Source organism: Electrona antarctica, assembly GCF_951216825.1.
Source record: "Electrona antarctica genome assembly, chromosome: 5".
Lineage (NCBI taxonomy): Eukaryota > Metazoa > Chordata > Actinopteri > Myctophiformes > Myctophidae > Electrona > Electrona antarctica.
The window spans coordinates 42,824,322-42,837,222 of record NC_136810.1 but is presented as its reverse complement, the minus strand read 5'-3'; the positions used below and the strand labels follow the sequence as shown (position 1 = coordinate 42,837,222).

The 12,901-nt window shown below is 45.3% G+C and overlaps 1 protein-coding gene across 1 annotated transcript; it reads right to left on the bottom strand.

Moving 5' to 3' along the window:
* Positions 1 to 723: 723 nt before the first annotated feature.
* Positions 724 to 11,818, bottom strand: ciartb (circadian associated repressor of transcription b). The gene is made up of 6 exons (XM_079501409.1): positions 11,614 to 11,818; positions 8,260 to 8,773; positions 7,797 to 7,872; positions 6,864 to 6,942; positions 3,591 to 3,726; positions 724 to 3,095 (listed from the first exon to the last, which is right to left on the bottom strand). Exons 2-6 carry the CDS (start codon positions 8,731 to 8,733, stop codon positions 2,661 to 2,663), a joined length of 1,200 nt encoding a protein of 399 aa, XP_079357535.1. The 5' UTR covers positions 8,734 to 8,773; positions 11,614 to 11,818; the 3' UTR covers positions 724 to 2,660.
* Positions 11,819 to 12,901: the final 1,083 nt, after the last annotated feature.

Sequence of the window (12,901 nt, the reverse complement as noted above, 5' to 3'; positions counted from 1 at the left end):
CATATATTGAGCAAATGTGGACTCACAAAATAGAAAAGGAGTCAGCTTGCATCAAACAAATATAACCACATTTATTTTCAAAGTATAAAATATCACACGATAAAGGCCACTTTTCAGGGTAAATCAACAACCTATTTTTATCCTTTTTGTTTTTGAAACATTAACACAGAGAAATACCAAGCCCCTCTCTGCGGTGGTCTCGCGTACTGTCCAGCTCTGTGGCTAAAAACAAACACTACTTTGACCACAGAAAAAAGAAAGTAGTTGGCAAGATTTTGAATAATTTACTTGATAACAGAAACAGAAAATGGCAGGGGCTCGAGAATTCCTGATTTATTTTACATCCTTTATAGAGGATCCAGGTGTTCTGAGCGAGCGGTTCTCTCATGTTCGTAATAACCAGCATACACACACACACAGTGAAATCTGGAGCGTTTAATTTAACTCAGAAAGCTAACACACAGCTAACTACGTTAACCCATTTAGGACTGAGACCAGATTCTACAAAACGTCTTGTAAATTCGTTTTACAAGACGTCCGGTTTTCTGAAAAACCCCTATGTTTCTATATCAGTGGTTCTCAGTCCATTTCATGTCGAGGAGCCCAGGAATTAGATGTAATTGGCCACGACCCCCATCTGAAAATATGTTGTTCCAGGGACCCCCCCCCCCCCCCCTCCCAGAAGCAAATATTTGAGTTAAAAACATTCGCTCTGAAATATATAAAGATTTGCACCACATTTTCACGATCTTTAAAAAATCGTAGCATGGCACTCGGTGCCGCGCTATGAGCTTGTACATCTGCTATTTTTCAATAGCTAAAGTATAACATAATGCTTAACACACCAAAAGGGGTCTCCGTCCTGAATGGGTTAACCCTGGTGCCCCTATATTGGGCAAATGTTCAAAAAATAATGTAATGTAATAATAACGTTCAATAATGTTAAAATGTTTCTATTCTTCTTTTTGTTTCACTCTTCAAAAAATAGCACAGAAATACCAGATCTACAAAAAGCTTGTAGATGTGCTATTTTCACTATTCATCATAGTACGGAAAAGAATATAGGGCTTAAGTGGTTAAATAAACACTCCGGATTTGACTGTGCAGGCACAGCTTGACTTTATAGGCACTACTGTTTGCCTTAGTAGACTCCAAAGATATGTGCAGTTCACATTCTTGACAATGGCACCAGTCAGGCTATGGGAGCCTAGCTCCCCCCCAACCCCCTTGGAGCGAGCATCCCCTCCCGTGGAGCGAGCATCCCCTCCCGTGGAGCGAGCATCCCCCCGTGGAGCGAGCATCCCCCCTGTGGAGCGAGAGTCCTCGTGTTTGTACAAGTGGAACAACTTTGTAGCCTCGACCTCGCCATCACAGGCCGTTTGGCTCACTGCACTTCTCATGAGGAGTTCCCGGGATTTATGTGTGTTATTATCATTCAAGATCCCTGCCCTCTAAAGGCCTATTCATACTCCAGTTTTGGGTGATGAGGTGACCACCGAAAAGGTGGCCTGGGCAGCATCCATTTCGGGTTTATGATCCGGTCGGGAGCAAATGGTAACTTTCGTCGTGTTGTAGTCAATGATTTGTAGTCATCTGGCAGGAAACCACAAGCCGGAATCAGAAGTACCCAAAATACTTTGGAAATTACGATCGTGGGGACTTATTTTGGGTACACTTCTGATTCCGCCTTGTTGTTTCCTGCCAGATGACTACAAATCATTGACTACAAATCATTGACTACAACATGACGTATTTTACCATCCGCTCCAGACCGGATCACACAGCGATTTTGGAACACAGACCAGGCTTTCCTCCGAGGTGGAAAGCCTGGTGACACGAGGTTACCAAAAAGGTGGTCACCTTAAACTGTAGTAAGAATAGGCCTTAAGCTCGACGTGGTGCCCACCTGAGGTAGAACAGTTGTACCAAAGGGAGAAAAAAAAACAGATTTATGTAAGTATACAAATGAGTAACAGTCACATCAATAAACTTAAAGAGTGGAGTCATGTGGAGGAGGAAAAAAACCGGATATCACACTCCACCCAGATATTCACCGCAACTAAATGGAGATCACTGACATGTCTGAAATGTTCCCTCCCGACGACACATGCAATCCTTTTCCCTTTCAGGCAAGATGGCTGTTGCACAGATACTTCAATTTATGTCAATACGTCGACCAGCCAGAGGGAAAACTCTGAGTTCACTTGTGGAGTCGCCAACAAAGCCGTGGCCCTGAGGAGCTCAACACTTTTTTTTTGCCCCTCCCTCTCACACATGTACACACACTTGCGCGCACACACACACACACACGCACACGCACACACACACACGCACACATGCACGCACGCACGCGCGCACGCGCGCACGCGCACACGTGCACGCACACACACACTAATCAAGAGTGCAAAAACAATTTAAAGAAGGAAAAAAAGGATAAGTCAATCAAAGGGAACTTTGTCAGAGAGGGCACTTCCTTACACGAGAAGAGTTCATGTTCACTGACGCCTCCTTCCATTTTCAATCGGAATCCATTTTGTCCTTGTACGAAAGCGCCTGTCTCTCTCGAAGGCTGGAATGGACTAAAGTGAGCTGACTGGCTCCCCGGCAGACTGGTCAAGGCTTGGGGCTGGGACGGGCACCGACCGAGCCCTCCACAATCATTACGACCAACTATTATTGTCCATCGTGTCCCCGGCCGTGCCCTTGCGGGTGATGATGCTCTCTGTGGACTTCAGCAGCCTCTCCAGACAGGGGGCATTGATTTTGCCCAGCGGCGGGGGACCCCCCCTGGGCACCACCATGGAGTCTGTCTTAGCGCGGCTGCTGCTGTCCGTGGTGGAGGACACGGCGCTGTCCTGCGTTAGCGCTCTGTCTCTGGGGGGCAGCAGGTGATGCCTGGGGCCAGCCTGGACCTGCTCTGCGCTCATGGGAGAGCAGATGGGCGACGTGTGGAGCCACTTCAGGTTGCTGGCGGAGGAGGCTCCGGGGGGAGTGAGGTCAGTGACTCTCAGGGTCTTGGCCTTGGTCACCGGAAGGATACTAGCCTGGACAGGGCTCGCTGCTGCACTGGGCAGAGCTGTGGTCACCGGAGACAGCTGTGTGAAGAGAACATGCATTTACAAGTTACTCTTTGATGCCTGTGTACGTCCATACCACATTTGTTTCATTTGCTGATATACAATAAATGGGCATATACTTCTATTTTGGTGTTTATGGGGGGGGAAGAAAGGTACATGAAATGGTTGGCTTTGGAAAGTCAAGCCAAAATTAGCCACAGGATTACATCCTAAATCCCCACAAGCACTAGATAAAGAGGATAGTCCTTGATTCTCCCCAGATCCTCCTGACCTTTCTTACCACCCTGTGGCGCCAATTATCGCTTCTCCGCTGTCATTGTTCTCTGTGAACTTGAGACTAATGTAATTTGTACAACTAAAATATACTTTTAATCCTCTCCTCCCTGCCCTGGATCTCTGTGGCCATGTGATTAAAGAATAATGACAGTTCTTCCTTAATTTTGTCCGCTGGTTGACACCTTATACCTGTTATTGACAACTTTCCCGCCTTTCTCAAGAACTCCTGGTCTTTACCTTCGGTTTCTTGGAGGGAGTAGAGTCCTCTGCAGTCTGTGTTGGTGTGTTGGCGTGTTGGTCTCTGGGTTTGACATTGGGGAACCAGCTCTTCAACATGTCTTCCATTTTAAGAATGATATTGACATATTTCTCCCTGGAATGAGATTGAAATAGTAATTTAGAACAGTATTTTCCACTTAAAAACACTCACAGGAGTATATTTCATGCAAGCGTAGTCATTAACCACATCGCCAAAAAAAATATTTTCTTTTTTGCAGGTGCTGGAGTTGTAGCTAAAGTTGCTAAACACTATCATCCATCTCCATCCATCTTCAACCGCTTATCCGTAGTCGGGTCGTGGGGGCAACAGCTCCACCAGGGAGCTCCAGACTTCCCTCTCCAGAGCAACATTAGTGACTTCCTCCAGGGGGATCCTGAGACGTTTCAAGACAAAGTGTTTCCTCCAACTGCGCTCTGTCTGCCCTCCCAGTGGGACGTGCCTCGATGACCTCCCTAGGGAGACGACCGAGAGGCATCCTAACCAGATGCCCAAACCACCTAAGCTGGCTCCTTTCCAGGTGAAGAAGCAGCGACTCTACTCTGAGTCTCTCTCTCGCATGACTGAACTTCTCACCCTATCTCTAAAGGAGATGCCAGCCACCCGTCGAAGAAAACTCATTTTGGCTACTATCTACATCAACATGTTGTGAGCTTATAGATTGGCTATTTTAACTATTCAAAAATATTTTTCAAAATAGTAAAAAAAAAAAAAAAAAAGGCAAAGACCAGGGATAAAGGGTTTAGCATGGACAAAAATAGAGCCCCAAATCTTCATCATGTTAAAACCGTTTCATTCTTTTCAAAAGATTTTACCTGGGGAAGACTTACTGTAAGTGAAATGAAACGTTGCATACAGTATATGCATTTTGGGAGCATCAGAAGCAGCAGCCGGTTAAGTATATTTCACACATGTTCCGCAAACCCACACGTGGCAAGAAGGTGTGCTAACGGTTCTCCTTCGTCTCTAAAAATAAACGCCTAAGCCCACAGCGGTCTCTCTAACAGCATCACAGCGAAAATAAACCAGCAGCAGTGACGCAGGCTTCGTTAGAGGTGGGCAGAGACTGGTGCCCATTAACCCCCCATCCGTCCAACAAACCAGATGGCTGGTGGGGATTAGCCCATGTCATATGATCAGCAACCTTCCCCCCCTTCAACACACTCGGAGCATGTTCAATTCATGTGATAGATCATACATGGGCAACTGGTGGCCCGGGGGGCCACATGCGGCGCCCACCTTCACTTAATGTGGCCCTCAGGTTAATGTCAGAATGTCAGATATATTATTGAATTGAACTAAATTACTTCAGTCTAAATTAGTAGCTTAATGACTAGTATTAAAATGTTTTTTATGTCCAATGTATTTGTATTTGGTTCATAAAGTTAACATAACTATAACTAAATGCATTTGAAATTAAATAAAAAGGTTACTTTTCAGGATTCCAATTCAAAAATGGCTAAATATAATTCAGCATTTCAATTCAAATATAGCAAGCTAACCGCTTGTAAATCAGCTATTTCTGCTACGACAGTAATAATGCAATGTGGCCCTCTGGAGTGAGTGTGGAAAGATAGTGGCCCTCTCTATCGTCAAAGTTGCCCATCCCTGTGATAGATGATCCACAACGGCGACTGCTAAAGAAGCCACTTTGATGATCCCATATACACCACTGTGTCACTGCAGGGGTTGCCAAACTGGCAACACGGGGAACAAGGGGGGAAGGGGGGAGCTATTCTGCTACGACTGTCTGTCTGTCTGTTTGCAGGAGCAGACTGCCACACCCACTCTTTGTCTCATGGAGGGAACAGCTGGTAGGTAGGACTCCGATGATTAGCCTGAGCCAAATTCAGCGCCTTTATGTGGCATCATTGTGCCTCCGTCATACTCACACTTCACTTCACACTCACAATAACTGTCTCCCCTATCAAAGGCCCTGTGGTACCCCTCTACCAGTATCAATATCGGACAGTTTATATCTATAATATGAAAAGAACGACATGCACCATTTGATGTTTTGAGTGTGGCATCTCCCTTGAAGCTCTTGTTGTTGCTCCAGTTCATGGCCAACACCTCACCTACTGTATGGGCGTGCATGTTTCCTCTATGCTTATTGTTACTGGTTGCGCGCCCGTGTCTCGCACCCGCGTTTTAGGTCCAAGACACGATACGCAACTGTCTTATAAACTCTGTTATAAACCAGGCATTATGTTACCTCCCTGCCGAGGGTACTGTTGGCAAAGGCTTGAAAGGCCTGCTCCACATTCTCCAAATACAAGAAATGTTCAATACACAACGTCATCATCAATGGGCTCTATGCACACACGCCATTTTGGAAAGAACTTGGGCCCCTTCCCTGCTTCCTTCACAGGTGTTACCGCTGATACTAATGAAGGCTCTGTTCCATTCTGGTCAAACAGAGCCAGGTACCGGGTGCTGATATTGTGCATGTTGGCTCCCTGGAAGTGAGTGAGTGGGTTCCAATTGTTGGTTCTATTTGTACACTGCATAGTTCTTGGAATTAAAACATTTGAGAACCACTGCACACTGAATGGAACACAGCCTTAATTGGTATCATCGGTAACGGCAGGGAAGTAGGAAGAGTTATTCTGTGTGCATAATAGTCCATTGGCACAAACCCTAGGTTATTGGGTGGAGGTGGCACTTCACATCATAGCCACATGGTGGAGTCATGTGTTCTGGTCTAAGTGTACCTGCTTCTGACTAAACCTAGTTGGACGTTCCTCTGATTCTGACAAACTCACAGATCTTGAATCAACAGCAGATGCAATCTATTTGCACAAGAGCAAGATACATAATTATGTCAACTTTTCAGCACCAAACATGGTGGAGCAGGCAGACACGTGCGCAAATTCGCAAAACAACAGCAACTATATTCCTCAGCAACAGCGAGAATCGTGTAACATGTTGCATACAGTATGGGACCAAACACAGACGTCCATCTCACCATAATGTGTACCAAATATATGTATCAAGTACAGAACATTGAAGCAGTTAAAGCCAAATTCCAATACCCAACATCCCGGCCACTCGCTCACTCCAGCATGGAGGTGACCTGACGAAATATGTTACCATCTTGTGGACTTCACATAACTTACATGGAGGTGTTTAAATAACTGGCCTAAACAAATACAGCTAGATTGAACTCTGCTAATAAACAAACCACAATGATTTATGTTCGTACACTGACATTATGTGATGTCAAGACTTACCCCATACAGGGTTTTTGCAGGACACCCATGATCCGCTGAATCCTGTCCATGGCTACGCTCTCCTGGAAACTGCTGAGTCCTGTGAAAGAGGGGGAAGAGTTTGACCATGAGCCGCCTGCATTATCTAGACAGCAGGGCAGAGTCTGTACAGCAGATGGGTTCCTGTGTGTGGCATATGCATGTGTGAGTGGAGTGGGGGGCAGACGCTCTGGCTCTCTGGCCAGGAAGTGTGGGGTCACATAAGGCCTTGAGCTTGACAGAGATCCCAAAAATAACCACTTTTCAGAGCATGTTTGAGCATGCATGCTGCTTTGAGCATAGAGAGACTCCATGGTGAGGGAGCCAGCTAAAACATGCAAAGTGACTTTACAGGCCTTACAGCCTTACACTGCATACATGCAGCTGCGAGGCTCTGGTATGTATGTTCGCACCTCTCTCTGCCTAGACATATCCAGACAGAGTGTCTAATTTATGGGGGAAACTGAAGTGTGACTTCAAAGTGGTTTTCTCACCATTGGTATGAAAAAAGGATAGGTTTTCTGTGATTTATAATAAGTGCACCAATCTGAGGCCTGAGGGGGCATGTTGAAACAGTGTGGTTATAATTCTCTACACACTACACACAGTCGCACACCTTTAAGCCTCTTTTCTTAAATATAGACAAGTCTCACACAAAAGGAAAATTCTTGTGGTTAGATGATACTCGACACCCAACAAAAGAGACCTCAGACATCTTTCTCTCAAATCTCAAGGGAGACATTTTCTATCAAAGAGAGGCAGACTGTCTATCATTCTCAGAAGAAAGGAGAGGAGACCAACACAGAGGGAAAGAGAGCGAGAGAGGCGGACAAGCAGAAAGAATGCGGGACAGAGACGGAAAGATAGATAACAATCAAGGTGCATAAAAAACTGAGACTATAATGGTTCACTTACGTTCTCTGTACCTTCCTGAACGAAGCCCATTCAAAATCAATGACAGTGGGTGAATGTAGCATTGCAACTCCATGCACTGAAAAACACAAAAGAGAGCATTATTGTAGACATGTAGCACTGTCAGAATAAGACATTTTAAAACTCTTTATAAAGAAAGAAAATAAGTCAGCCGTCACAAACTGTCTATTGGAAGTGTAAATGTTGCTCAACATGAATTAGGTCACCCTTAACACTCCTTTTATCACGACCATGTAACCACGATGCACTCTAGTCACCAATTCTTTAGAATGTTCAGAAAGTATGACTCATTTTAGACTAGAGCATGGATGGGGAGGGGGGACTCTTTTACTGGAAAGTATCGCATGAGCCGTCCTCTCAGACCTGCAGGGAAACTAATCTGGGTGACAGGGCACGACGGCTTGGCAGATAAACATGAGTCACAGAGCAGGGTCCCCCTCCTCACCTTATGAGTAAAAACGTGGTCTTTCTCAGACTCCGTGGAAATGAGCAGGATTCGGTCGTTGCGCTGCCCCGCGGCGGGGCTGCGAGACCTCTTCAGTGCATGCTGGGTGGTGTTTCTTCCATTTGATCTCTCTCCTTGCTGTGTGTTACACAGTCCTCTGGCATCATCGTCCTGTGTTGTGCCTGTGTAGCGGGAGGGCAGAGGAGCCCCCCGACTAGAGGCCTTCTTGCTCACGTCGCTACAGTCGCGGCCGCCATCGTCCTCCAGCTGTCTGCGGAGCAGCCAGCCACCGCTGGGCGGGCCTAGTGGTGGGCATGAGGGGGGAGTGCTACCCGGGGGCGGAGATGATGAGGCCCCTTCCTCGGTCAGCTCGGGTCGTCCGGTGCAGTCGGGCTCCCGGCGCTCGCTCTCGTCGTCCTCCTCGTTGTCGCTCGCCAGCCAATCGATGGAGTTGTCCGAATCTGTGGCAGACATCCTCAGCCGCAGGTTCTAACCAGCACTGACCATCACTGACCTGTCAAAAAGAGGGAGGTCATTGTTACTTCATGGTTAAAACCACTGATATAGAAACACAGGTTTTTCAGAAAACTGTCTACAATCTCTGAGATTTAGAAGACATTTGTTAGAATCTGATCTCAGGTCTAAATGGGACGGGTTAAAGCAGAGAGACAGTCACAGCACAGCACTGCAGCGTGCGTGTATGTGTATGTTGAGCAGCTGGTGTCCGTGAAACGCAACTGCTGGCATCACCTGTGCCTTTTTTCCAGCCACAACACCTAAGCAAGTAAACACACTGGGCAGATGACTGGGCACTCAGTCATCAAAAACAAACACTAAAACACCATTCACACCCATAGCAGCAAGTCCCGTGTCGTCCCAGGCGACGCATGCAGTGCACGCACACAGCAACGTTTTCCCTCAAGGAATTCAGTGTGGATCCTGGCTTGGTGGGTGGGAATTAAAAGTCTTCGCCCACAAATCTCTACACGGGACTTTGCCTGTAAACAGAGCCTGCCATGTGTGGGACAAATGCATGCCTTTACGCGTTTTTCTCTCTCTTCTTCTTCTTTTTTTTTTTCTTTTTCGAAAGCACGAGGCTGGATATCTCGGCACCACGGCCCTCTGCCCCTCTCTCAGGTGGCTCGCCGGCCACCACGTCCTCTCTCCACACATTCATAAACACTGTTAAGCTTTGTTTATTCAGACTGGCACAGAGTCTGCCAAAGATAACCCCCTCTGACTCAGAACAGACATGTCATCCATCCACATTACTGTATGAGAAAGGTGGCTAAACTGGCTATGAAAAAATTATAGTTCCTAGGCCTACCGTAGATGCGAGGGCAGTACATTGTATAAAGCAGTGGTTTTCAACCAGTGGTCCGGGGACCACCAGTGGTACTTGAAGGGGTTTCCAGGTGGTCCCCAGCTAAATGTGGCAACCAAATGGACCCTAATAGATCTTTAACTCTTGAGAGCATAAAATGAAACCAAATGGTTTAATTTTACGCTCTCAAGAGTTAAATTATTGTAAAACATCTGCATTTGGCTACTTAATTTATAAGAAGTCTACACAATTAGAGAATGTAGAAGAATTGTTATTTCAAATGTTTGCCTGTTATCTCTCCTAATAGTACCAACATGGACAAAATCTTATCCAACGATAACAAAATATTCTACGTTTTGGGTCTGAGAGGCTAAATGTCATCAAATGGCGAATAAATAATGGACCTTGACATGAAAAAGGTTGAAAACCACTGGCCTAAGTGTTGATTTACAGTAACTCTGAGAATGTTAACACTCAGGATATTACTCAGGAAAAGACTGTTTGATATTTAGATTGTAAATGTATTTATTCTTTAGTCCTTTGTCTCTAGTGCTAGCATGCTGATGCTATTGATGAAGTGGAGGGTGCAGAGAGAGGAGGTCCTTAAACTCAGATTTGACTCGTTTTATTAAATTAAAATGGTTGGTGTGTCACCAAAAAACAAACATATCTGAGTGTTTGTTGTTATACAGTTTATAACAGCTATCAAGACCAGCAGCTTTACTGGAAACAAAAGGCAAAAGGCGGGTGTCTGAGGCTACTAAACTGGGAGTCATGAGGGCACTGACTATCAGAGCTATATCCTTAATTCTGTTTGTTCAAAATATCCCTTTGATCTTTTGTAAGATATAACAGGTTTTTAGTAATAATTCATGTGTCCTACACTATAAGATCGCCCTCGTGCAAACGTAAGACAGACTGTTCTGCAACCTTCCTCTCACAGACCTAAAACAAATATAGTAGAAAAGAAACCCAAATAACCTGTATCCTTCCAGCCCATATAAAGTAGGATATACAGCATAAAGCCTTTCAAGGCTATTTAATAGATTAATGTTCATTGGTGAAAGGGAGCCATAATTGGATTTCACCTCGTCTGGACTGGGCCAACACAAAACACATTCAATCCGACTCAAGTAGGCGACATTCATATTGCTGCTGACCCGTGTTCCACCATGTCACGATGAGGTAGGCTATAATCCATTAAGACGTTGATAACATATAGGCTACACATTTACATTGTATTTCTTCTCTCTAGAGCCTAGACCTTGTCGGAGCTAGCTTATTAATATAACACACACATGCGTGTCTTAGATCACCTGTGTGTAGGTGGGGCACGTTTTTCATTACAACCGTCGCCCACAATTCAGATTCCAAACAAAGAAAGAAGATGTCATTAAAAGTGAAATAAGAATATAGAAGAATAATTATGGAAGAAAGGCAGAACGAAATAAACCACGAATATAATATATCCATTTGGAGAGCAGCATGAGGAGCATAGCACACGAGTCCGAGCACAAAAAAACCCATCTTCCCCATCAGACAGAATGAAAATGTAGCAGTGTAGGCCGAGTAGTAGGCTATACTATTCTGAATAAAGTCTCTTCCAAGAGATATCTTTACACGAGGATGCGCACAATATGGCTATATATAGGCTTTATGCCACAACTCCAAATTCCTGCATTATAGTTTCCATAGAGAAAACCATCACTGTATATGTTTTGACTTTTACACACACCAGCCCCAGGACTGCATGGAGCCTCAAGGTCCCAAAGCTAAATGGCTGGTAGTTAGGATTTAGGAAATAAACGGACCCTTAATTATGAGTCTGTATAACTCCAACCAAAAGCAAGGACCTAGTACAGTACAGAGTACAGTACAGTACTAAGAGTTAAACGGTGTAGATTAGGGTCCCAGTGATAATCAAATACAATCGGATCGGTGTCGAGGCGAGGGTGGGTTTTGAACGACCGTGGCCTATAAATAAAAATGTGTAATTTCAAAAAGGGTGAGAGAGGGAATCAGTGACCTACCTTGCCGGGGATGGATCGCAGCAGAGAGTGTGTGTGTGTGTGAGAGAGACGTGTGTGTGTATGTATGTAGCCTGTGTTTGTGCGTGTGTGTGGTGCGCCGCGGTGTGTCTTTGTTCAGCGGTATAATAATCCAGACAGCAGTGTGAACTGAAGCGGCGCTAGGATGATGTGATGCGCGGACAGTAGCTCTATACGTGATGAGCGTGTGGAGTGGAAGCGTAGTAGTAGCGTGTGTGTGTGTGTGTGTGTGTGTGTGTGTGTGTGTATGTGTGTATGTACGTGTGTGTGTGTGTGTGTGTGTGTGTGTGTGTGTGTGTGTGTGCGTGTGTGTGTGTGTGTCTGTGCGTGCGCGCGCGCGCGCGTGTATCATATGGACTAGTATGGAGGAGCGCAGTGGAGGCTGCGATGGAGCGCCTCCAGTGTTGCCAGGTTTTGCGACAGAAACAAGCAACCAGGTGTCCAGGTCTATGAAAAGAAGCCCAAAAGAAGCCACCATTAAGGTTTGGGGCTATGTGAGTCATCGACGCATTGTGAGCTTGTAGATCTGCTATTGAAAAAAATAAAAATAAAAATATAGGCATATATATATATGTACGCACACACACACACACACACACACACACACACACACACACACACACACACACACACACACACACACACACACAATATATATATATATATATATATATATATATATATATATATATATATATATATATATATAACACAGGGTTGGGTTTCGAACTCGGGTCTCCGACATAGAAGTCCAACATCTTAACCACTAGAGTGATTAGACCAAAGGAATATCCCTATATGGACCGTGGAAGATATTAGACTTTTGAGGCCATCAGGCTGAGTGACAAATGTGGAATATTTTATAGGGGTGCGTGGCACAAAATGTGTTTAGATCCTTGGATCCTATTAGGGTCCTTGGACAAATACATTAATCTGGGGGTACTTGACATGGAAATGTGTGAGAATCACTGGTTTAAATGACTAGGAAACAAGCCCAAATTAGCAACTACACTTTAGAAACAAGCCAAAATAATCAACTACACTTTAGAAACAAGCCCAAATAATCAACTACACTTTAAACACAAGCCCAAATATTTACAAGCAACATTCCAGAAAACAAGCCCAAGGTCGCTTATAATAAGCGGACATGGCAACCCTCCGCCGCGGCCCCGTGTTGCTGCTCCCAAGGCAACGTGTCTGGACGGGGGCGGGGCCCCATGACCGCGGCCGCGCCGATTGGCTCTTCGGCGCGGGGCGCCCGGCCAATGGA